This window comes from Gymnoscopelus braueri, assembly GCF_963280865.1.
Source record: "Gymnoscopelus braueri genome assembly, chromosome: 9".
Taxonomy (NCBI): Eukaryota; Metazoa; Chordata; class Actinopteri; order Myctophiformes; family Myctophidae; genus Gymnoscopelus; species Gymnoscopelus braueri.
The window spans coordinates 16456223-16482805 of NC_137610.1; the positions used below are offsets into that span (position 1 = coordinate 16456223).

A 26583-nucleotide genomic window follows, 5' to 3' on the forward strand; every position below is an offset into this window, starting at 1 on the left:
CAGTGACAGCGACAGTGCTGTCTTATTTACTATTATTTGTGATGTTTTTCACAAAGTGAATGAGCTAATCTCTACTAACCAACTTTATCGCTATTTACAGTGGTCTCATCTCAATAAATACTGTCAGAACACATTAATGAATAACAACGCACCCTCTTTTTTTCTCCCCTGAATTGCAAAGCATTTCCATTTTAGTAAACAATTTATGTTCATTCTTTTTCTCTCGAAATTCAAAAAGCATGCTTGTCTAATCCATCATTTAGAGTGCAGGGGTGTTTTTTGAGTTGTGGGTCTGCAGTTTGCGTGGCTCGCCAGTAGATAACCTCGGAGAGGCCGCCGTACCCACTAGTGGGACTTCCTAATGGACCGGAATGGCCTTGCTCCCCCCATTCATTAGCATTTACTGGTCTCTGAAACTCCACTAATGGACAAATGCTCCTTATATTTATAAGGCTTTTACAGGGCATTGCGTGTATATTGATTTTTTTATATTTTATCCCCCCTTCCTCAATCACATACTCTTAGGGAATTTCAAACAGGCTTCTGAATTGTGAGAGATGTTATTTACTTAAATAAGGCCAAGTATTCTAATTCTTTCTTCAATTCAGTTTGAGTTTGTTTGCATACACTACGTGTGTGTGTGTGTGCGTGTGTGCGTGTGCATGATGGTGCAGTGGGTTCAAACACGGCACCTCCGCAGCTTCAAGGTATCCACTTGACATGGTTCAGAACAGGAAGCGGATGTGAAGATCAGAGGCATGTCTTTCATCCAGTGCGTTTATCCAATGAATCTGTACAGCGGGCTATGAGTAATGATAAAGGAATGGTTTCACAGTTAACCAGCTTTCATAGCTGAATCCCTCCCAAGCCTGAACAGGTTCTGCTGCAGACATTTTTGCATATGCATGAGGCTCAGTCCAACTGGACACGCCTTCTTGGATTCCATTTCCTCTTGGCCTTATGGTTTACTCATTTTTGTCTGGAAATGGGGCAGAACTCAGTTCTCTGTGTTGCCCCCAGTTGCACCCTATGGGAAATGCTGTTACTGCTGTTACTGCTGCCACAGACAGACCTGTGTGCTTGTAGATCGACACACTTTTATACGATGAAGTAGGGCATTAATTTAACAAAATATGGAGATACAACAGCATCGAAATGCATTAGACCACAGACCCCATTTGAAACCATTTCTATCTCTTGGACTCCAATCCACACTGTACAATCCTCAGTGTTAATTTAACTCTTGTAAGGGTCCATTTGGTTCTTAACTATCAATCATTTAGCTGGGTACTCCCTGGAACCCACTCTGGGACCCCCCTGCCTTGACCCCACGTGGAGAACCAGTGGCTTAGGGCTCTGCCAGCTATGAGCTGAGGAAAGGGGTTTTAAGGCTAACTATGAGACGCGACAGCAAGTGACATGTCGTACACACTAGGTGCACAATAATCCAAACCCTCAGAGAAATCCAGCCTGACTCTAAAATCACCATGGTGCATATTGACCAACATGTGAACAACTTGTACTTTGGAACACGTAGCAAAATGTATTGGTGTGAATAATATTACAGCAACAAACTTCCTCCTTCTATAGTTTCCTTTGCAAACCAAAGGTGTGTGGTTTTCGTTTCGTGGGCCCACATGCAGGGTTTGAATATTCCTTAAGTGTATTCAAAGCTCACTGCCCTCACTCCGTTCTTCCGTTGTTTCTAAAGAGATGCAAAGTGCAGGGGAAAAAAAGAGGCACAACGCTGACCTCACGTCGGGAGCAACTTAGCCAGGTCGGCACTGCAAGTCGGTTGAGCGCTGGTGACGAGATGCAACACAAGGACGCGGGCCGGGCTGTCTACTTATCACCATCCGTCATCTGGATGGCTGTGCGCGTAATGGGCCGCTGGGCAGACGCTTGCCCCCAGAGCGCACAACATTATCTGTTTACAGTAATGCTGCCGTATTGATCACCTCCTCCTTGCAGATAAGCAGAGTGATTTACAGGATGGGGGGTAAAAAAGAAAAAATTCAGCTGCGGAGATGCTGCTGCCATATCTCTCCCCAGGGAAGCCGATTCCATCTTGTTACCATTACATTAATGAGCTAATTCCTCTGCGAGGCTCTGCGCTAATGTCCCGGCATAACCCTATAGCCTGAGTTATACTTAGTTGAGCGCGGGTGTCGTGCATCGAATATAGCCAATAGATTGGCTGTTTTCGTTGCACAACACCCACGCACAACTAAGCATAAATGAGGCTTATGGCCACTGGAATCCCCAGACCTAGTCTTGGGTAGACGCTCTGTTTGACTTCCACTAAAATCTCTGCACTGTAGCATCCCTGATGTTATCACGTAAAACGTGCCGTAAACCAAATTGATTTAATTTTTAGAGACTCTAGCTAATAACTCCAGGCAATTTGCATTATGTTAATTGTGTTGCATCATAATTCATGTTGGGCTCCTTCATATGACTCCAATAAGTTCTGTTTATAGTTTTATACTGTCTGCACAGAGTCGGCAGGGGAAAGAAAAACATTATTCCCTGTGTTCATTGAACCAGTCCAAGTTACAAGCAATCTTAATCTTAAGAATGCCAGTCTCCAAAAGGAGTCCATAAGATTCCTTTTTATTTTTAGGCAGAAAATGCTTTGTCCCAGTCAGTGGAGGTTTTAAGAGGTTACCACTCTTGTTCCTGTTTCAGCCGTTAAAAGAAAAATAATAATACAACGCTATCAATCAAGAATATTCAATGACTTCACGGCAAAGTAGATTGAATGGTTCTGATACTGCTGTCAGTTGGCCTGTTCTTCTGTCTTCCAATAGGGGTCACTGGAGAGAAGAGAGAAAGAAGGGCTTTCATAGTTCTTGTAAACTGGGCAAAGCATCAGGCTCTGTCAGGCAGTTGATCCCCTCACTCTCTGAAAACGTAGATGTAGGGGGGAGACACAGTAGGCGCACACAAAAGAGACCCCAGCCCCTTGAAACTTGTGGGGAAAAGTCCATTTTTAAAAGTTTATATTTATACTGTGTCGGTAGCAGTGTTTTCCAAGTTTAAGTGCAGGACATAACTACAGTGGTAACTTGATCGTGGTAATTTCTACAGGAAGCCTGGACATTCGTGTTAACCCAATTTGTATTGCCACCTCTTTCTAACATGACTTGGTGTATCCTGTGAAATCAGACCTGCTACCTGTGGTTTCATTTCAGGATGTTTTCTAGCATTCTGTGTGAGCATGAGAGTTTGTGTGTGTGTGTGTGTGTGTGTGTGTGTGTGTGTGTGTGTGTGTGTGTGTGTGTGTGTGTGTGTGTGTGTGTGTGTGTGTGTGTGTGTGTGTGTGTGTGTGTGTGTGTGTGTGTGTGTGTGTGTGTGTGTGTGTGTGTGTGAGAGAGTGTGCGCGTGTGTGCGTGATGCTGCGTGACGGCTCATCAGATTTCTCCCCCTTCATAGCCGGCCAGTGTGGCACGGCAAGCAGAATGGATGTCTTGGAAGCATTCAGGGTATCGGAAAGATCAGCAGCAGAATCAAATTAAATGTCATTTAGATAGCAGTGAATGAAGGGATTGTTTGACAGCGCAAGGAAATGGATTTGCTCCTCACCTTTTATTTTGGCTTAGGATTCTTTTTCTTCCCCCCCGAACACAAATTTTCCCTGTTTGAAAAGCAGGGGACTCAACCTGATCTGGAAGTTGGTCAGATTTCTGCAGCGCTGCTCCGGTCAGGCTTGGCTGGCCACATAGGAAACGCACAGAGAGGGTGGGAAACGTGAGACTTGGGATTGAGGAGCACAGATCTCTGGCTTGATAATTTTAAGGCAGTGACAAAAAACTGCATAAAGAGCCTTTTACATGCTTGTTGTCCTGTTGTCAACCAAGAGTCATCCAGGGGGGAGTTGGCTATTCATTATAACAAATAACCTGGGGTCTCATTTATAACCGCTGCGTACGCACAAAAGGGGGCTAGAAAACAGGCGTATGCCACTTCCCACGGAAAAGTAGGCATCTATAAAAACAAACCCTGACCCATGTATACATGTTTTGGAGACGGTGAGAATAGCTAAATGTTCTAATCACCCTTCTTCTCACAGTATGCATTTCACTCCATATCAAATTACACAGCCTTCTAATACCTTGTCATGAGGAAGAAACGGGACTTAACTGTGTTTTTATTTTTGCTTCGGGTCAACGGCAGAACAAATAATGAAGAAAATATATATATATATATATATAAAACAACTGCATGAGAGCTACAATAATTTACAGGCCTACATACTGTCTATAGAACAGAGAAGAAGGATAAATAGCTAGGCTACCAAGAATCTGTCAAGAGGAGTTCACTCACTCAGACAGGTAGAAGCAGCAAAATGTTGATGTGGCATGTTCCACAAGACTGTGCTAACAACAGCAATACAATATACTGTACAACCAGTATACTATAATGTATATTGTATATCTATCTTAATTAATTTACAAAACCTATGCGTGTGTGTGTCTGTCTGTCTGTCCCAGGCATAACTCAGGCGTCGTCCAACCGAAAGACCTCAAACTTGGCTTGTGTGTCACAAATTATGTGAGGGTGTGAACCGAAAATCCACGGATATCTGTATCTGTCTGTCCGTGGTTCTGCGGAGAACGTAATGCATCTCTGTGTGTTTGGGGGGGGGGGGGGGGGCGGGGTATAGGCACTGGCTTCCCTAATTGGCCAACCCAACCCATTGGCTTCACTGTTTGGCTGAGTTTTGTGTCACGATTTCTCTTGTAGGTCAGCTGCATTAACTGTGTCTTTATCCACCTCTCTATTATAATTATATCTTATTATCGACTTAGAAACGTCAACACATCAGGTTTCCTTGCACTGTGGATGAACAGGCCAACATCGAAACATAATTTTCAGCAATATCTGGTTTCTCAAATAAAATCTGTGCACTTTCTAGGCTTGTATTGCAATAAGGACACCAACTCAGAATGACTTTATTTTAGTTGATCAAAAGCATTTTCATTCTATAAACTTCAGACTGGAGCTGTGTGTGATGGCTGGAGTTAATACTAATTAGAGAAACAGCACTCCGATTTTGATTATACAATATATACAAACCTGTGCTTTATCATTCATATGTAGTCCTCGTTGTCTTAGCCGCTGCATCATGTTGGGTTCAGTTGTAGTCGAGCACCACCAAGCTGCTCAAATATAAGTTGATACTGATTTATAAAGGGAGAATTACATGCAAGTGTGCCATTTTTGTCTGTGCACAATGCACATAAACCTTTAGTATGGAATCCACGCACCATTTGGTTGTTTCTTTAATGCAATTGCCTGTTAAAAAAAAGAAGGAAAAAAAATCCCCTACTTCTAACTTGTGCATCTAGTGCTAGCAGGGCAACAGTCTTTATTATGGCTGCTGTTTATTTAACTCGGAGTGTTAAAAAGGCCCTCTAAGCATCTACCCCGTCTATCAGCCAACGCGATACTCTGTGGATTTCGGAGATGGGTTCAGTTTTTAATTCAGAGGTCAGTGACTCCCCCAGTGGTGCAACCCACCCACCCACCCAATCATGTCTGAGCCTGTTGACCACCCAGGTAGAGCCCCAGAGGGCTGGTGGGGTGGGGTGGGGACAGGATCAGGTGTACTCTATCCCTCCAGCTCTTGGCCCCAGTTCTGCAGTGATCTCAATGGTCTCACCAGAAGCCTGGGCGTCCTGGCTGTCTAAGGTTAAGCTGTTTAGTGTAGCTGAGCTCATTATCTCCATCTCTGTTCTCTCTCTCGTCTTCTCTCTCTGCATCTCCCCTCCCCACATGTCTTCCCTTCTCTCTTCACCTGTGTTATTAACCACATCCCTATTCTGGGGCGTTCATTCAGAGAAAGCAGAAAGCATATCTACAAGCTCATAACGCATCGCAACTTGCTGTGAGTTTATAGATTGGTTATTTGCTACGAAGACATTCGTTGTCGAGGGAAGAAAGAGCACTGGGGGACCCCAGTCAACTATCTATATAGGTTTTAAGTGGTTAAGTCAGTTGTTACATCTTTGAAATAGCCCCACTTCCCAGCTTAGGAAATGCGCTGTACTGTAGTCATACCTGGTAGGCTGTGAATAATAGCCGCTATCGTTTTGGCGCTATCTATGGGTTCATCAATGAGTGCAACGTAATGAGACCTCCGTGGTGGCATAGGGCCTAGGCAGAGGAATGCTGCCCGCTCAGATTGGCCTGGCACATGTGGATGCCTGCATAGTTTTTTGTGCAACATGAGACACGTTTAGCATGGCACTTTACCAAATTGTCCCTCAAAATCTTTGACACGAGCTGTCATTGGAGGGGCGTGGTGACGGTGAGATTCCCAGAGAAGAGTGTGCTATCAGGTGTCATGCTAATCAAGTTCAATTAGGTGGGAGGAAACCAAAGACCGATCACTGTGATGGTTCATTGTACGAGCTGGTGTAAGGGCATTACTCAAACGTGCCTCTGACAGGCTCCCCATTTGTTCGGAGGCGACCAAAGACAAGGCTGATTAGCCGGGTTACAAAGCAATTGCATGCTCATTACATGAGCAGTTGACTGAGTCGATTGTGAAGCCAGGAGGGGGAGTTCCATACTGTGACTCTGAAGCCGTATTGCCGCGACGTGATTAGATCAGAACCTGCTGGCTTCAATGGTGGGAGAGAAATAACAGCCATACCTTGGATTGAATCCTCTTAGACGATCATGTTACTGATGTAGCTAGTTGGAGAGTTTTCACAGTACTGGAATGACGTTTTTTTCCTTTTCAGCTTCTGCAGTGTAACTTCTAGTCTTCTGTATTCCGCTTCTAAACTTAAATGTGTTAAACGAGATACCATACAGAAGTTAAAGTTGCAATCTAGAACTTTTTGTGTGTGCATAAAACGTTATCTGTATGTTAGAGTATGTTAAGTATGTTCTTGGGAAGCACCAGCAACCGTTTCTTCCGCCAAACCATCAGAACCCTGAACGCTCGCCATATACTGCCCCCAAAACCAACATCTTGAGATGAATAGCACTTTTGAATAGTACTGTATCTATATTGCGCTTTGAATACATCAGCACTTTTCTTTACCATGTTGTCTGCTCTCTCTCTACTTTTTAATGTTTTTAAATGGCTTTGCCTCTTTTTAATGTGTCTGTTGTTTTTAAATGTAACAAGTACCATGAGTTGCAGAGAACGGTATTTTGCTCCCTTGTATGCCTAGTATGTATTATGGAAGTGACAGTAAAACTGATTCTGATTGTAATGAGACATTTAGACCCTGTATTCAGGTTTGTTGACAAGTGGTACTGGCTGATGGGCAAAGCACATTATTTACCTGCCCCAGCGTCTTAGCTCAGTGGTAGAAATGTTGTCACCTGCGCAGGAGACCTGGATCCAAGTCCAGGAAGAGAAAACATCATACGGATTGCGGATTTGTTCTCCTTGATCTTAGTCATCAGCCCAGGGCAACATGAGGTGGCAATTGACAGCATTGGTTCTTAAGATTAACATACATTAATCATATATGTAATCTTGCTGGTGGCTCCCATTGCCTTCATTGCATTAGGACAGTTTCATTATAATTTAGTTCTGTACAGAGAGAAAGATATCCCAGCTCTCACAAAGCTAGATAACTGAATGCTACAGTTATCTGAAGAACCCTATCCTGTTTTTATGCAACACCTCTATTGTATGAACCAAGCCAGTCCCAGCATGTCATTTTATATCCCATAGGTTATGTGACACTCCTGCCATTGTGCCTTGTTTTATTCAGTATGGACATCTTAACCACTTAAGCCCTATTCCTTTTTTTTATCAAATGGCCGATCTACAACTTCACAGCTATTAAAAATAAGAAAAACATTTTGCCTATAATGACATGTCCAAAAGAGGGACGTCAGGTCCCAAAAGGGGTTCCCGGCTTGAAAGGTATAGTTACGTAATGGGGTTCCAGGTTCTAAATGGGTTGTAACCTTAATACAGTACCAAAGATAATGTAAGTGTAAGGAGTTAAGACATTCAACATTTTCGTCAATCTGTTCTGTTTAGTTTTGGCTTAGATCTTGCTCATTAGAAAATCAGTAAATCGGACCCAGTGTTGTCTTTCTCCACACAGAACATAGTTTGGTTCCTTCAACTATTGGCTGTTCTATCACTGCATTCCACTATGATGGTTGACTCCATCCACAGTTTCTTAATGAATGACTTTATTGTCCAGTAGATACTCTAAGGCAGTGGGTCGGTCCTGAGATGACAGTAAAGTGACAATTTAAGGACATTTTAAAGAAAAGAAATTCAAGACTATTACTGTATCAAAAGTAATCAACAAACTACTGTATACTAAACTTGTCAACATTGGCAAAATTGTCAAATAATAAAGTAAGAGGCAGAAATTGTGAAAATAGCTGATAGCTCACAACGCTAAATGTAATGCCTCAATGCCTACAATTCCAAGTGCTTGTCAGAGTGGGGGGTCCCCGGTTCAAATATGATTATTTTTTGGGGGTCCCCAGTTCAAATATGATTATTCAAATATGGTTATTTTGGGGGGTCCCCAGTTCAAATATGATTATTCAAATATGGTTATTTTGGGGGTCCCCAGTTCAAATATGATTATTTTGGGGGGCCACAGCCTGAAAAGGTTGAGAACCACTGCTCTAGGTACATAACAATTTGCAAAAAGTTGCATATTAGAGAAGGTGTGTCTGACCAAAGCACTGCATCAATGTCTTGAGGACAAAAAGGTACAGTATGCCCCAATGTTTGGAGACTTGCCCGTGACTCAAAATGTAGTACTTCTCACATTAACGCTGCATTCCATGTTTGACAGCTTTGCACTACAATGTCAATAGTGATATGCTGAAATGACTGATCTGCCCCACGAGCAAATGAAAAACACAAACGGAGAAAGGCATTGACAGACTTGGATCAACGTCGGTGTCTCAATTTTTTTACTTTTTTCAATGTTTTACTTTTTCTGTGCCAACTCGGTTAGACCGAAAACACGCAGCAGATGTTAAGGTTTCGGTAGATATCAAAATGTTTACCAGTTGAAAATAAACACAGCCTACTTTAGACACGGAGGAGCCAGATTCCATTCTTCCAGCGAGCAGATAGGACATGCCACTCTGCCATTGGCTAAAATATACAGTTGTCAAAAAATATTAACTGATGAAAGTGTGAGGGGTGGTGAGGAGGGGGGGAGGCAGTCAGGGCGGACTGATTGGTCAGTTATCTGAGACATTAATCTTCTCCGGGTCTTGTTTTAAAGCAGACATAATACAGAGGCACGCTGACTAGCTCAGAGCTCTCTTCTCCCCCCCTGGCCTTGGCCTCCGTCTAGGGGCTGTGAGGAGCTGCTGAGAGCAGTGGCTCTTATCTCTCCAGAGGAAACGCTGCACCATCTCAGCCTTAGATGGGGGCAGAGATTGCGCTCGGCTCTTCGGACGGTGTGGTGCACTCCGACGAGGTCACCCCTTGCTTTGAGTAGTCGACGGGAGTGTTTCCCTCCCGAAAAAGCGGCTTCCCCCAAGGCTGGCACTGTCGATGCGTTGTGTTATTTTTTTTTGTTTTTAGTTTTTTGACACCCCAAAGATGAACTGCACCCTTAAGGAGCCACAAATACTACAGAGAGTGTTTGGTTTCCTGATGACTGCAAGATAGTCTTGTCAGCGCCCCGGGGCTACACACCTACATCCTAATAGATGTCTTCAGAATGAATTGTGCGGGGGAGTAGCAGCCGGTGTTGAACTGTTGCTTGGCTTGTGATCACTCATGGTTTTGTCTGTCCGTCCTTGTCTTGTCAGGTCCCTCTGTGCTGCTGTAAACACCTACTACCTGGCATGTTCCGGCTGCCCCCTCAACTGTTCCTATGACCTTTTTAGCAACAAAATAGCCCTGCTAATGGACCTGCTGTATCATCAGCTAACAGTAAGTCCACTTTCGGAGAAAGCACCACTCATTATTTTTTGTATTTAATCTGATAAAAGATTTAATTTACGAATGGATGCACTAACAATGATGATTTTACTGTGTACTTATTTCTCTTTTGCACTGTTGAGATAAGCTCAAAGTACAAGAATTTCACTGCCTGCAATGTTCCTTCCTGCTGTGATGTTGTGCATGTGACAATAAAATACCCTGAACCTTGATTTCATAAACAGTTTTTAATTTACTTAGCAGTAATTGTTGATCGTTGCATTACACATCTTTGTCAGTGACTTTCCAATGTGCAGGAGTGATAGCTCGAGCTAATACAGCAATGGCACAGGAGCTTGTGAATGTGATCGAGGTTACACGGTGTGATCGAATTACCTTCAGTATTTATTTGCTACCCAAATAGATCATGTTAGTTTCAGGCTGTCTGGTTAACCGCCCCCCCCCCCCCCCCCCTTTTGTCTGGTTAACCGACCCCCCCAGAGTCACTGTAAATTCCTCTGCCGATGCGCAGCGCTGAGAGAGAGCACAGCGACCTCGTCGCCGGCGCCGGTTCCTGGCACGGTGTTAATAAAAGACAGAGCGAGACGCACGCTAGCGGGTAGCAAAGCCCTTGCCCAGCCACTCTGCAGATGCTTCTGGGCTGAGGGAATGTGAGAACACAGTCAGGCAGGCGGGCAGCATGGCGGCGAACATGTCAGCCCATATCCTTCAGCACTCCGTAAGAGGGACTGTAAACATCAGCCCACTCCAAACATCTAACAGTGGCGGCTGGCCGGGGCTGCCCGTGCGCGCGCACACACACACACACACACACACACACACACACACACACACACACACACACACACACACACACACACACACACACACACACACACACACTGCATAGACAGGACAAGGCACAGACATGGGGCTGTGGTACATGCATGAACTCTACTGGGGCTTCCTTCTCCAGTCCTGGGTTCCAATCCAAAGCAGTCATATTTCCTGAGGGCACGCAGGGAGAGGTTAGCCCTGTATGCTTAGGTTTATATAAAACATATCCCAGCAGCTGCTCTGATGACTGACATGTCCAACAGCACCGCAGGAGACAAGCTAACTTTTTTCTTTTTTTTTTTTTAAAGTTGGATGCTAATTTAAAAAAATAGAATAAAAAAAAGAATACGCTTCTAAAATTATTCATGTTTCTTCTCACCCTGCAATTATGAAACTTGTAATATTTCCACACACAGTCTTGACTTGACTTGTGTGTGCACGTCTCTGGTCTCGCATGTGTGTGTGTGTGTGTCTGTGTGTAGTCCATGGAGTGGGGGTAGGGCAGCTGTCTGAGGAGCATGTCCCCCTTTAATTAGATTTGCGGAGAATGTTGGTGGATTTACTAACGCTGTCAGTATGCAGCCCAACCATTAAACCAAATGGGATGGTTTTACCTGACCAGGATTTTCCACATTGAACAACACTGGCATTGGCCTTAATCCCGATCTTTGCTACGTTTACGTTCGCATGTCATTTATCTGAACGAGCAAATCCAAGGTTTTCGTAGACTGCAGGCTTCTGCATTTGCCCACCATCTCAATCATGCCTCAGTTAGTAAGTCAACGGGTTTATAAGACGTGGTAACAATAAACACCTTCCCTGTTTGGTCCAAGGAGGGTTTCTGAACGGGTTACAGTATCTTAGTGCCAGACCGATATATCGGCCATTCTTTGACGACATCAGTATCGGCAATTATGCAGTCGATGTGTCCAGATTTTTTACCACTTTCAACCCGGCCTCCCTATGTTGGGCATGTCATTATAGGAGACAGTTTTCAAAAATAGCCGACCTTGACTTTAAACTTTTTCACAAAATATCTGTAAAAACATTGGTAATTGGTGGGCTAGGACTCTCCAAAATCAGGTCAAACATTGGTCGGGCTCTAAAAGTAACTTACTCAAGGAGTACAGTAACCTCTCCTATGCCAGCAGACTGCTACTTCACCTCTTGCAGCATCACACTGATAGTTGAGCATTAATGTATGGGTTAGGCTCAGTCTGATGAATAATAAACTTACAAACCTGGGGTTATTTATCCCCCTACGTAAATGCATGCCATATTTTGGCCGCTGGGTTAAATGGATGACATTAAAGGGGTTTTAAATAGTCTCGTGTTCTACCAGTCTCTTTTCTCTCAGTGGATACTGTGACCAAGGGTATCTGTATACTGTACTGTCATTTATTATTGCCACAAAGGCGTACTAGTTTATGGGTACACCATATACGGTCTTGTGTTTAAAACTATTGTTTTGGAAAAATCCCTTTATTATTCACTGAGGAGTTTGCGTTTCTCATCAGCTGTATGTGCCAGATGAAGACAAGTCCATCTTTGGGCGCTGTGTGAACAAGCAAGTGTTCGAGGGCCTGACCACTGGCTTGCTGCAGACCAGCGCCGCCGTCCTGGGGCTCCTGTCGCCCCTTGTCCCCGAGGAAAGTCGAGGAGATGGCTTCTCAGACACCAAGGCGAAGAGTGCCGCCACAGAGTCCTTCAACACCCGCACACATGACTTAATCAGGTAATCCCCCTCCCCGACACTCCCTCCTGCTATGAATCTGCCATCGTCCTCCCTCACAGCACCTCTTTCTCTCCTTTCACAACCTTTTTACCTCCTTCATCACACGCCCTCCTTCACTCCTCTTCTCAGGGTTGAGAGTTGGTCAACCTCTTGCCTTCCTCTGCGGCATGCCTTGTGTAAAGAATGGGCTGACAAAATGTCAGTTCTCTTTGGAACCGGTCCAGCTAGATTCTGCTCAGAATGAGAGTGCGGTGTGAGAGCAAGGGGGGGGGGGGGGGGTGGTGTTCTGGCGACGTTCCAGCGTGTGCTTTTCTTCACATGTTCTTCGGCACAGCGTTAAAAAAAGAAATCTGTTCCAGCAGCGGTGTGGGGGGGGGGGGGGGTTGGCTTGCGCCACGAGGCAGCGTAAACAAAAGTCCTCCCCTCCGGACCTGGCCTTTTTGAGCCGGCTGTTTGGGGTCCGGCTTGGAGGAGTCAGGGCTTCGTTTGGCCGTGAGGAAAGGCAGGCCCCCCGGACGCCGAAGCCTTGAGGAAGAGCCCTGGCTTCCCACCGGCCCTTCCCCACCAGTCATGATTCATCAGGTCGGAGCAGCTGCACAGGGCCCCGCCACTCTCATCCACTGACCCAGTCGTAACCCTGGAGACAGGGGAGGGCCTGAGAAAAATGGTGTCGTCAGACTGGTAATCCCAAGCAGGAACGGAAGATTTACCTCGACTGCCTGGTGTAATGTATAGGTTAGTGTGCGGGGAACTGAAAAAAAAGATCAAAACATTTGTAACTTTTTTGCAAACCTGCTGCCATTATGCTGAACTTTAGATCACACAGAGAGGGGATCATCATTTCCTTCTCATGTTATTTGTTGCCTTAGCTCACTTTTTTGTGCTCGTAGATCCCCCCCCCCCCCCCCCAACCTACCATTCACATGCATGCTCCACGGCGTGTATGCAGTGTGTATGACGAGACACACTGGGACAAGACGGAACACCCGGCAGCTTTTCAGGCGAGTGTGTCTTTGTGTACAGCAGCCAGTGTGAGAGGAAAGCTCCTTTCAACCCATGTTAAAGCTGTGGAAGAGGATGAAGTCAAAACAAGGGGCTGCGGTTCAAGTGTCAGATGACCCATTGTGGAGGTTGAAAATGGGAGTAATTACCTGCCTGGAGAAGACCTCACTCTGAGCGGGGCGGTCCAAACAAAGAAATGGTATGCAGGAGGGGAAAAAAAAGAAGTAAGGGGAAGAGTCGAGGGAGCGAAGAGGCGTTGCTTCACAACAGCAGCCTCCTACACCTCGGCCACGAGTCTCACGTACCTGTACTCCAATGTCTTGATACGCATCTTGTGGTTCTCCGTGGTTCCGCCTGTAAAGGTGGGTTTATCTGAGATCTGAGCTGTGAGAAGACGGCCCCGGGTCAGCTGTCTGTCAGGTGGCCTGGAGCTAGGGCTGGCACAAGGGGAGGCTCAACAGCCCTCTAATGACACTATTAGCAGTGATTTGTGGCTGGAATAGTACAGGGAACCTGATCATGAGACCTGTCATTGGCGAAGACAAATTGGAGATATCACAGTAATAGCAGGGGGTTGGAGGGCTGACGGTGAGATATCTGGTTTCAATTGCCACACTGTGGAGGCATGCACAGTACAGGCCTTTGTTAGCGCCTATGAAATTATTTATTTCTTTTTTTATACAGGGAAGATAACTGTTATTGTAGATTTTCCATTTAATATTTTCATGTTGTGAAGAAATAAGCAGTATATTTTAATTCACTGTGCACCCCTCCCCCCCTCTTTATGTTTCTTGCAGCTATGTGGTCAACATGGGCTTGATTGACAAGCTGTATGGGTGCTTCCTGTCGGTCCAAGGTCCCGTAGACGAGTGTCCCAAGATGACTGCCTTCCTCCAGCAGGCCTCGGCTCTGCTGCACAGCATGTGCAAGCTGTGCTTTGCTGTGACTGGACGGTGAGCACTCAGTGACCCATCTATATATAGTATAGTATTATATGCACACACTCACACATACATACATACAGAGAGAGTCCTCATGAATTCTTTTGGCATCTAATCATGTGGATCTCTGGATCGACATGGGAACTGCGTGGCTCCAATGTGGATCTTGGTTTACTTAAGTTTAATTAACTTTAATTAAGTTTTATAGTAGTAGTATAGTTTTATTTATAAAACATAAGTGAAAAAAGTAGTGGAGATACTTAGTTAGCCTACTGGCAATGTGCACAAGAAATCTGGTGCTGATCTGTTCAGCGGTTTGCGAGATTAAAGATTAGACAAACACACTCAGACAGACGCACAGACCAACCCTCTTGTAGGCTCTAGGTAATTTTTTTTTTGTTATTCTTTTTTGACGAAGACAGGAGCGTGAAGCTGCGGTTCAAAAAGGAGAAATACAATAAGAAATCAATCCTTTTGCAACCACCCACATCTAGCACAGGAGTGCCCACACCTTTTTGAGTTAAGAACTACTTTTAACTAGTAGCCTGGCTCCAGCCCCTGAATCGCTAGCCTCGCATTCAGGGTTTGGTGACGCTGTAGAAGGCAGGGTTTTCTCGGTTGAAAATTTAACAGGCGGCCCGACCCAATCGGGACCGGGATAATCTGGTATGAACCAATCGCCAAAGAGTCCCACTTTGGCCACGCCCCCACCTCAGAAAACTGCTGCACTGAGAGGGCTTTCAGACTGAATAATGGAGTGAAACGAAAATTCAGGCTGAGTGTCAGGCTAACTTTTAACATGACCAACTCAACAAGATCTACCAACCCCAAAAAAGAATTATCCCATTGCTGAAATGTACCTGAGGGGGCTTTGGAATAGTGGCGCTGGCGTTAGATATAAGCCAAACGCACTTGGAATGGGAAATAGTGGTTGGGGGGGGAGTCTTCCTCCCATTCTGTATGGAAGTGGTAGGTTTTCAGGTTCTTTGTCTCGAACATTTTTATGTAACTTTGTAATGCTACTGACGTTTGCATGCGGCACATTTGAAAACAAAGGATTGCATTGCATTGTTGGTTTACCTACTATAGAAGCTGTGAAGGGAGCTGACAGGCCATTTTTGATGTCAATCAATCAAGTCTCCTTAATTCAGGGTTTTTATCATTTTAATTATATATATTTTTAGGGCATGTCATGTGGTCTACCTGCACACTGTGATCCACTGGTTTTGGGCACCCCTGTTCTAGCGGCTAAGAATCATAACATTTTGCAATTAGATGAGCCTGAACGCTGTGTTCACCTGTGTGCGCAAACAAATGTCCCCTCATCCCTATGCACTGTGAGGTCATCCTGTCCGTTTTCATTATACGATACTGTATAATCAACTGAAATTACACACAATGCATTGCATAGTTCCAAGAGTAATGCAAAGAGAATAACACATTTTAAAAAATTACATGCGTGTGTGTGTGTGTGTGTGTTAGGGCTGATAAATTAATATTTGAATTTCGAATATTCCTCGAATATGGGGAAAATATGTATATGCATATGAAAATTAATATTAGAATTAAAAATAATAATATATATATCTTTTAATTATTAGTTTTTTTATGTTTATTTGACAGGGACAATACAAAAAACAATGTATCCAGTTATAAAAACAAACGAAATATGTTTTATTGGATCTGAGCACTTGATACATTGTTTTTTGTATTGTCCCTGTCAAATAAACATATTAAAAAAATATATATATATTTATTTTTATAATAATAATATTTGAATATATTCGAATATCTGCCAATTTTTAAGACCAATATTCGAATATCATTTCTGAGGAAAGTTACGTGTGTGTGTGTGTGTGTGTGTGTGTGTGTGTGTGTGTGTGTGTGTGTGTGTGTGTGTGTGTGTGTGTGTGTGTGTGTGTGTGTGTGTGTGTGTGTGTGTGTGTGTGTGTGTGTGTGTGTGTGTGTGTGTGTGTGTGTGCGTACGCTCGCACGCGGGGGGCGTGTCTGACAGTTGCGCAAACTTACAGTGTGAGCTCATGGTGTCCCGGACATAAATATTTTATTGCTTCAGAAAAGATTCATCACTGCTGGCTTCGGGCAATCATGCGCATTCTCCTACTCTGCCAATGTCCAAGGGAAATTTAAAACATTTTTTTCCCCTCTTGTGCGCTTCAGTGGCCCACTCTGCTCAATACTGTTCAATGAATTGCGAGCTGACGGCGCCTACAATTTTCCACAGCGAGTGATGGAGCAGCCGGTGATTACACCGTTATTGACTGTCAGTGCTAGACGGGTGGAGATGTTACAAGAAGAACCCAGCAGAATCGTCCCTGCAGTCAGTTAGCCAGCCAGGTCGCCGTTTTTGCAGATAGAGATAGGCATCTACTTGACCCCAGCGCTCTGTCACTCACCATAAACCTTAGCCTGCAGCACAGAGAGGGGTGGGGGTGGGACGGGGAGGGGGAGGCCACCCATGTATGCTACGGTGACCTCCACTCAGAGGGGTTCAGTGGCGCCGTTGACAGAGGCTAAGCACACAATCACACCGAGGGACGTCAGGGCCGCCTGCTTAAAAAGCGAGGAAATGCTGATCGTAGCAGCGGTAGCCCACTGTTGTCACGACACGATGCCGACATGATACTTAGAACAAGCAGCATCCATTTAATTTAATGTACCTTGAAGGTTTTTCCTTTTTGATTCAGTATAAGTGAGATTCTGTTCGTATAGCCAGTTGGAGTTCTTGCCTGTGAAGCTTCGATGCCCAAAATCACAACAGGTCTAGTTAAGTCACTTGGCTTAGGTGTTGGTGACGCATCAGTCCACGTTGCTGTGACTATGTTTTGTTTGCTGTACTCGCTCCGTGTCACCAGGCCTGCCACTGTACGCTGCCAGCTGCTGGGTGCTGTAACAATGACCAGCTGCTTCACACCAGTGAGTCGGAGCAGGAGATCGGAGGCCAGTGTGTATGTCACTGAATATCTGTGAGAAAAACACGGTGTCGGACCTTGCAGGTTTAATGAGCACACTGAGCTGGTTTGTGTAATTATCAGCACGCAGATAATCCACCCAGTGGCTCCGTTCTGCAAGGATCCTCTCTTGTCTGTCATAATGCGAGAATGCTCAGCAGGGTTGTGGAATATTTTAGCCATGCCAGTTGCTGTGTCAAGGGATTATGCTGGCATTAGAAGGCCGTGTTCCCGCCGAGCAGCGGGGGCCTGTTGGCCAATGTCAAGTATCAGCATGCACAGCGGGTTCCATCCAGAGGTCACACAACCTCCATTCTGTATGGCTGCAAATCATAGCTTGCGCTGCGGCAGTAGTCTTAAATTACCTGTCAACGCTGACTTGCGGGTTTTCGGCAGGGTTTCTGGAAAACACTTGATGTACTTATAATGATTACCTCTCCTCAAGTCCTATCTACATATGCATTAGCATTTTAAGCATTTAGGTGACACTCTATCCAGATTGACTTACAGTAAGCGCTGTGTTATAAAAAGGTCTCCTAGATATTATCTCTGTTATTTCAGTTTGTTTACCGTAAGACAAACTGAAATGTAAATTGCTCTAATTGACCCTTTCTCAAAGGCCTTTCAGCGTCATGTCAGACTACGTGGGGTAACATTAAATATCTTTTTAAGCGTCCACGGCATGAAAATGTTTAAGAGTTAATCAAGTTCAGTTCCACTCAGGATAAGTGGATCCTTTTGTTCCACATCATCTAGTCCATTTCTCTAATGTGAGCTGCATGCTAGTCAACGTAAATCCCGAGCCGCAGAGCAGAAGCAAAGTATGTTAGAACCTGCTCCTCCCAATCATCATTATCCCCTGGCTCAGTTGTGGCGTGTGATGTGCTCTGACAGGGTGAAGTTACCAATCCCTTTAACCAATAGGGTGGCATCCTGTCCAACACAAACAAACACACAGCCTTCAATCCTATAAGTTGAGCCTAAATTAAATGTGCTGTAGTACCGCAGCATTGTGCCAAGCAGTCCAATACAATATTATTGCCAGGAGCTCTTATTATTCTACCCAGTGTAGAATTGGGAGAGCGCAGATTTCTTTGACTCTGTGAATGTAACTAGTTAAGTCACTTAATCCAGTAGGTATGTGGCGCTAACGGGACACTATCTCTATCAGAAGGGAAAGTCTGGTCTAAGCCCTTGTCTGGTGAGTAAATCTAGAACCCACAGAGGTCTAGACTGCTATTTGCTCCCTCAGTCTTGGGCCACTGCGGTGAGGAGCACAGCCAACACCTTCTCAGGTTCAGTGACTTTTTTCGCTGCATGTCACCATGGCTCTTCGATTCGCAACAAATGCGGATGACCCAAAAGCTATGTGGCATGTCGAACCATAGCCTGATTAATTGCGGGGGGTGCAGGGAGCTGAAGATGTACTTAAGGGTGAGATAAGAACCCAGTAATTTCTTTCATCATCTGAATGACATTTCATCCAAGCCTCTGCATGATAATGATTAATCAAATCAAATCCACATGGTGCCTTTGCTTTTTTTCTATCGGGTTCGTAACTTCTGATTCTGTCTTTTTCAGCTCTTCCAGTATATTTGACAACAAGCGCCAGGATCCAACTGGGTTGACGGCCCTGCTTCAGTCCACAGACCTGGTGGGAGTGGTACACACACTCTACTGTATCCTGTTGCACAGTTCCCTACCAGAGTCTACTGCCCAAGGCCCACAGAGTCCCCAGGAGCCCTACTCCCCAGCGGTCATCCAGGTGGCCCTGCAAGGAGTCCGCTTCCTCAACAGCTTTGCCCTCCTTGACCTTTCTGCCTTCCAGGTACCTAACGCACACTCCTAGCATATGCACATTCCTTCTTCTCTTACACATACAAATGGCAAACTCCTTAGAGCTAGAGAACGATGTTCGGGTTATACTCATTTCCAAACTACAAAGACGTTTACAACACAGATGTACACAGTATATTGGAGGCGTGTTATGCCTGTTGCATTTCATAGGATAACGTCCACTGTTGAAAGTGCAGTCCAAACCTTCTGCCACCGGTTGTACACCAACCACGGTGCACTGCCATCAGGATGCCAACACATATTTTAAGGGTTGCAAGGAACCCATGTGTAAATGATCAGCTGGATGCTGGCGTGTCTGTGAGCAGCCATTAGGAGAGGAGCTGTTCTCCTTGGGATTGAGCTGACCTGTGGACATAAACATGGGTATCCTCTGACCCGGGTCAGCTGCCAGGGTTAAATGGAGCCCGGCGGGTCAGCAGTTTGGATGGACCTGGAGTGATTAGCACTGTATCCCAGGCCGTACATTACCCGCCCTGATGAAGAGAGGGCGACAGCTTCACTGTGCTAAGTCACCGCATAAACAGAAAGGCGCAAGCAGGGGAAGTGAGAACGTTATTAATTATTTTAATGTCTTGTGGTAATTACTGTGAAGCAGCTTCCTCTTTCTGACCTGCCTTACCGGGGCTATTCAAAACAGCTGGAGGTCAAAGCATTTCAGTGCCACAGTTTTATGTACATTTTAAATAATGTGTCTTTGTGGCGGGGAGTTGTTATCACCTTGTGGTTCACATTAACCCACTGTACTAGCTAATAGGTATTGCAGTGGGCGATGCGACGATCACAACTCGGAGGGGAAATTTGCTAATGGAATCTAAGCACATGATCCCTGGCATCCCTATTATGAGCATGTCATTATATGTGAACATTTTCAAAATGATCATTTGGATTTTTTTCAAACATAATAAAGTGAAATTAACACATCTACAAGCTCCCAGCACATCTCAATTCAGCGCATTGTGAGCTTGTATATCGCCTATTTTAAAATGGTTAAAGTCTAAAATAGGTTGTGTTAAGTATTGGTAAAGTAATTAATAATCAACAACAAGCCATGCAATTATCAAAAAAGAATGCACGATGCGGAGGCTGCCTCTGCAGAGTGTATTATTTTAGATAACCTTACGACTTGGAAGTTATATATCCCGCTTATACCATGGCCACTTACCAACAATTCAAATACAAGTAGTTATTCATACTTTAGGGCAATACCTTAAATTAAATGAAAGATGGGGTTAGATAGTAACAACCTAGAAATGAGTACCAGCTGAGTTACCACTTTTAGCACAATATCAACACGTTTTATGTTCCCCTAAAAGGTTGAAAGTTATATTGAAATCCATGTTGTTTTTAAGGATAGGTTAAGTCGATGCTAATGTTTACTAAAATAATACAGTGACATTTTTATAATTTGTTATTAATTTAGACCGGTGATGAGACCACAGCCTCATTACAGGTTATCTTAAAATATTTTACACTAACCATCTCTGACCAATCAGATTTGAGTATTCTCTGTGGCCATTGACTAGTTTGTAATAATTGTAATAATTTTCAAAGGCACATCACTATCTGAAAAATCTGAAAAATGCATTTAAGTACATATTTCTGTTTACCACAGTGCTATGCTGTCATTGCCATTGTTCACAGAGCTGTGAAGTTTGCTAGCTTGACAGTTGTGGTTACACGGTACATACAGTTTGTTTGATGGATGCGTTGCCAGCCTCCAAGGGGTTATGAGTACTGAAAATAGCATCGAGTCTCTCAGGTATTGTGTTTATGGAAGTGTTTACTTCCAGCACTCACACACCCACAACTTCCAGTGGGTTTTGTGATGACCTTTTGGTGCTCTATCACAGTGACATGTTTAATAAATACTGCCTGTGAACTACTGATAGCATCTCATCTCCAAGGGGGATTAGGGCTTTTCTATGGACCCCTTTACCCCAGTGCTGGCATGTGGAGAGTCACTGTTAACACCCAATGAGTTACTGCCAGCAGGAAATCAAAATTACTGTCCTTGTGTTTAAATTGCAGACAAACTAGCATTACATCTTGTTTTATTATTACACTACATTTAATTGCAAATATTGGTTCATAATGATCAAAAATATGTTATGCTTAATTTCTGTGATGAAAGTTTATGCATGACTGAAGTACTGAGGTGTTGACTGTTGAGGCACTCGCTGACCATGCTGTAACTGTGTGTTGTGTTCCAGTCTGTCCTAGGAGCTGAAGGCCTGTCTCTTGCTTTCCGCCACATTGTCAGCTCTCTGCTGTGGTACTGTATCCAGCAGTCCTCTGAAGAGCTGCTCCATGAAGTTATCATCTGTGTGGGATACTTCACAGTCAACCACCCTGACAATCAGGTAAGAAAATAACGGCCAGACCCCCCCGCCCCCCCCCCCCATCCCTCTGGTGCTTCTCAACAGACCACCACATCCACACTAATACAGTTTCATTTTAAAACGAAGTGTTTTAGCATTGTTTCAGAAATCATCTCCGTCCATACGAACATGCATGATACGCATATCACATGACCATTCAAGGTATAGCCTACAACAAAATTGAAAGTGAATTTCGAAAGTGAAGCGACCACCAATCTGATTGGTGTCAGGAAAAAGGTGTTAAATCTTTAAACAGCATCAAAGGTTTCATGATTTAAAATTTTTTATTTCCAGTGTCAGAAACGACAAAGGCTGACAGTCTGAGCTGCACAATGAGACTGGCAAAATATCAACTAAAAATCTATATGTAAACATGTGCAGGCCGTAGCGGATTTTTTTCTTTTATAAATTATTATTATAATTAATTATTAAAGATTAATATTTAGTAACTGTTTTTATACAGCAATAACTCAAACCAGGTGTCATCGTTTTCATTGGTTTCCGTTATTATTCCTGTCCAGACTAAATAGTTTTCAAACTAAAACGGGGTCACCAGCGTTTACGAAAGTCTCGGTTTTAGGGGTTTGAAAAACGAGTCGTGTGGACAGACGTTAGGCATAAATGTGCCAAGTTATGCGTTTTAAAACTGAAACATATTTCGTTGGGGCTGTACTGTAGCCTTATATAATACGCAATATCCATATGCTGGGAGGCTGGCAATGGTTGCTTTTTATCATACATTTTACAAGAGCCAGAGAGAATAAGAGAAATGCATAATAAATGTTATTATTATTTTATTCTATATATTTTATTTGACTATTTCTCAATGGTCAATTGTTAATCAAGATCATTTTAACTCTGCACTTGCAAAATTGGTTTTTTTTATATCCTCATACACTTGTTGCTCATGTATTATTTGTCAGAATGTGGGTGTAGTGTTTTATGTTGGCCATAATGGTATCAAAAGGCCCCTGATCAATGATTCATGCCTTGGCACCTCGCTACATTTGGTCTGCGTGTCGTCTATTGTCCCTCAGGAGTTGTACCACCCATTGTTCCCTCCCGGTGAAGCGGGTAGCTCTATGGACTATGGGGTCTATGGGGCATGTGCATGCCCCTGTGTTCTGACTACGGTAGGGGACTTGGTGGAAGTGAGCAGGATGCGATGAGGCAGACTTGGCTGCTGTGTAATTGGCTGTCATGCATGGTCTGTCTACAGGGCCCCTGATTAGCAGTGCTGCAGTTGGCTGGGCTTTAGCTAAGTCGAGCCTGGCCGTCAGAGACAGCAGCCAGAGCTTCAGTCTCAAAACCACTGCCACGTCACTTATACCCTCACAGCTGCAGTCAACCCCCATCGCAACAATTTATTGGCTGATTACCGATTCTAATTTGCCACATATTTTAGTTCTAATTAAAGGATCTGCCTCCACTTTATGGCCATTGAGCTCTCCTCACTGCTCCTATCCAATTTAATTACTCTGATGTTCAGAATTAGCATTTGTTGGCAATTTTAGATCTGATTTGCATATTTTATTGGATAATTGAATGAAGGCTGATGATTGAATTAAGGAGGTGACAGATGATTGGGTTTTGTACTCTCAATACGGAGTTAACAGGGGAGCTATTCTGAAACTATGTTTGGCCTTATTCAGGCTGAGTGCCATTTGCTAATTTGAAATGCCCATCTTGAAATGCCCATCTTGGACGGAACCTATGGGAAATGATATTAAAGATATTATGCATGTGCGTACGTGTGTGTGTGTGTGTGTGTGTATATATATATATGTATATTTATATGCGTATATGTATATATATGTATATTTATATACGTATATGTTAGGGGTGTGCCGATATATCGTCCCGCGATATATCGCGATACGTTTTCGTGACGATATGTATCGTTTTGGAGAAAAAAATATATCGTTTTGAATTATTTTCTTTTTTTTACAATAATAATAATCAGGCATGCAAACAGCCCCGAGGTGAAAAGGGTGACAAAATGTTGTTTTTTTCGGGTCAGGTGTCACACTATTGCCCTATTTGGATTCAAAACGGCTAGTGGAAGCTGAAAAGCTACAAGTTTGCATGTCTGAATAATGCAAAAACAGAAATATTTGTTTGCATTTGCTTTTTTTCTCCCCCATATATTTTCATAATAAAAAAGTGCGTATCGTATCGTATCGTAATCGCATCGAAGTTGTGTGCCCAATATCGTATCGTATCGTTTCGTGAAATTAGTGTATCGGCACACCCCTAGTATATGTGTATATATATATATGTGTGTGTGTGTATATATATGTACATGTGTATATATATACGTATATGTATGTATATACATATATGTATATATATACGTATATGTAGAGCGGTGTATATGTGTGTATATATATATATATATATATATATTTTTTTAAATATAAATACAAAAATATGTCTTGCTTTAAGAAATACAATTAACGAAAAATAAAACGTTATAAAAATGTTATTTAGAATTCAATTAATTGCGTAATAGAGCATGACCGAGAACCAAGTTCCACACAGACTCAAAGCTGATCGTTGCCAGTGGTCCAGCTCCTGGAATGTGTCCATGTAGTTCCGCACTGAGATGGATGGAGCCGAGGGGAATATTTAGAGCAGCTTGAGCTTTTCTCAGGCTAATGTAAGCATTGGCAGAACACAAAAGCGGGCCAAGCCCGAGGCCCATGCGGTCACGGAGACTCTGCTGATTCACTGTCGGCACACCATCCTTTGTTTATACGTGTGCTTTGGAAGTAAGGCCGCTCATAAAAAGCAGAAGTTTGAGGGGGACGCTATATGTAGTGATGTATTCCCTCCGCTCCGGGGGCATGAATAATTCACTTTGTCATACAAAAAGCCATTGGGAGAGTGACATATGTAGCCTTGTGTGCTGCTCAAGTGTAGCTCTGCTCGCAGGAGCCACGGAGCCATGTAGCCATATGTTTCATTGTCTGTTGGGTGGGCCCGTAGAGACGGCAGACCAAATGAAACGTCTTCTGTAACCGACGCTGTCACTGTACTTCCTGTTTCCCCTGCAGTGATATGTACCGGTAATCTCCCTTGTCTATCTACGCCAGTTTACACGGATTCATTTATGAATCATCCTTGGTGATGATGTGCACAGTCTTTGAGCTGAGGAAAATGTAATTGTAAACTGTTGACACGTTAACCCACCTGACTCCGGCGTGCTTTCTAGACAGCAATCAGCAGATTGACTGGAGTATGGAGGCCTTAAGAAAACTTTGCTTTTTCAATGCATGGAAAGTGGCCACACACACGCAAGCACCGTCAGCCGCTCTTACAAATTTGCGCACGCAAACACACACACACACACACACACACACACACACACACACACACACACACACACACACACACACACACACACACACACACACACACACACACACACACACACACACACACACACTCACAGAGGTATTCATGTAGATCTTATTTCAGGTATGGAGTATGGAAGATTTTTAATGGGATAATTGCATTTCCCTAGATTGACTTCTCAGATTGACTGCTGAATTCCCCCCTTTGCTTTGCCATATTTCTTTTGGTTGCTTTCGTCATAATAACATTGAAGCAAACATCTTCCAAAACTATGAATCATCGCCTTGAATGAACATCCCACACACATCTCCAGGGCTCAGCTTTATCTGTGGGGGTCATTCCTCTCTTTCCCATTCTCCGTGAGGGCGTTTCCTCTGCCCTGCAGGCCTGAGCCCGACTCTGGGCCTTGTAATCCCCGCTAACCTGATGTTGAAACGCTCCCTTCAACAGTCCATTACTGCCAAGACAACCAAGCCCTCGCTGCCTCCAGGGTAAAGCGTGGCTCGTGCAGACCACTGGGAGCCAACGCTGGGGAATGCACACTGTGCATCACCCAGCAGAGTAAACACAAGGGGGAGAGACACAGACACATGCTCCGCTGATTGGCAGCAGAGGAGTCTGATTGTTAGCTCGGTTGATGATTTACACCCTCCTTCAAGGGTGAACGCCGGTCCAACTGACTTAAGTGATGCTGAGGACATTTTTATCCCCGTAAACCTTTCAGTGAGGAGGTTCCATTTGTCCATAATACCACAGTCGGGAGAGTTTCAGAGCAGAACTATCAGCAGCAGGATCTGGGACGGCATGACAGCGTCAGCTCGGAGAGATAAATAAAAGAGTTATTAGACTTTATTGTGTAAACACCAGGTTTTTATGGGTTTTTTAAGACAACTGGCAATTGCCTTAAAAGTCAAGTTGGGGTTTCTATGTCAATGTCTACGTCGCCACCATGTAATTGTCCTGAACCAATTTACAGAGCACTCAGCCCACGTCCCAATAAGCCATTGTTAAAGCTGGTAAGCTAGTAGTTAAGAGTAGCTCTTTGCTGTGATGTTTTCTGTGTCTGTCAGATCAATAAAGGTAGTTCCACTGTGATGGATCTGGTTTATGTTGTAGAGAATCAGACATGTGGCCCCAGTCTTAGGCCAACACACCGTCAGAGCTGTCTAGACGGACACAGATTCTGCTTTGCTTCCTAGAATATCACCGCACTCTTGTATTAGCCTCAACTCCAATACCAGTGATTGTTAGGTAGACCTTAATGAGATCACCTTGCAGTTAATCAGAGATATAATTCCATCTCATTTCAAGGTATCATTGCCTGCAAATGCATGGCCTAATTATTCCATTTGAGCTTTATTATGTGGACCTGAATAAGGCCTGTTTTCTGTCTTTGGCTCCATTCCTAAATCTGGTTCAACTTTCCACTTCACCATTGGTGTTTGCCCGGCGAATTTGTTTGCGTTTCAGAACGTTAACTTTACACACTCTTTGTTGTCACTGTGGACAGTGAGGTTGTTATGTAATGGGAGGCTCATAAAAGCGTAGCCCTGTTTGAAAATGCCAGATCTCTGAAGTTAAGAAAGAGCAGAGCAGTCAGGCACTTGAGTTTTTACGGGGT

At 43.9% G+C, this 26583-nt stretch overlaps 1 protein-coding gene across 3 annotated transcripts in view; it reads left to right on the forward strand.

Moving 5' to 3' along the window:
• Positions 1 to 26583, forward strand: part of scaper (S-phase cyclin A-associated protein in the ER) — an 84590-nt gene that overhangs the window by 52332 nt on the left and 5675 nt on the right. For all 3 annotated transcript variants that reach the window (XM_080436985.1, XM_080436986.1, XM_080436987.1), the window contains 5 exons: positions 9775 to 9898; positions 12241 to 12458; positions 14258 to 14413; positions 18952 to 19198; positions 21438 to 21587. In XM_080436985.1, coding sequence (XP_080293111.1) covers positions 9775 to 9898; positions 12241 to 12458; positions 14258 to 14413; positions 18952 to 19198; positions 21438 to 21587 — 895 coding nt within the window. The remainder of the gene's footprint in view (positions 1 to 9774; positions 9899 to 12240; positions 12459 to 14257; positions 14414 to 18951; positions 19199 to 21437; positions 21588 to 26583) is intronic.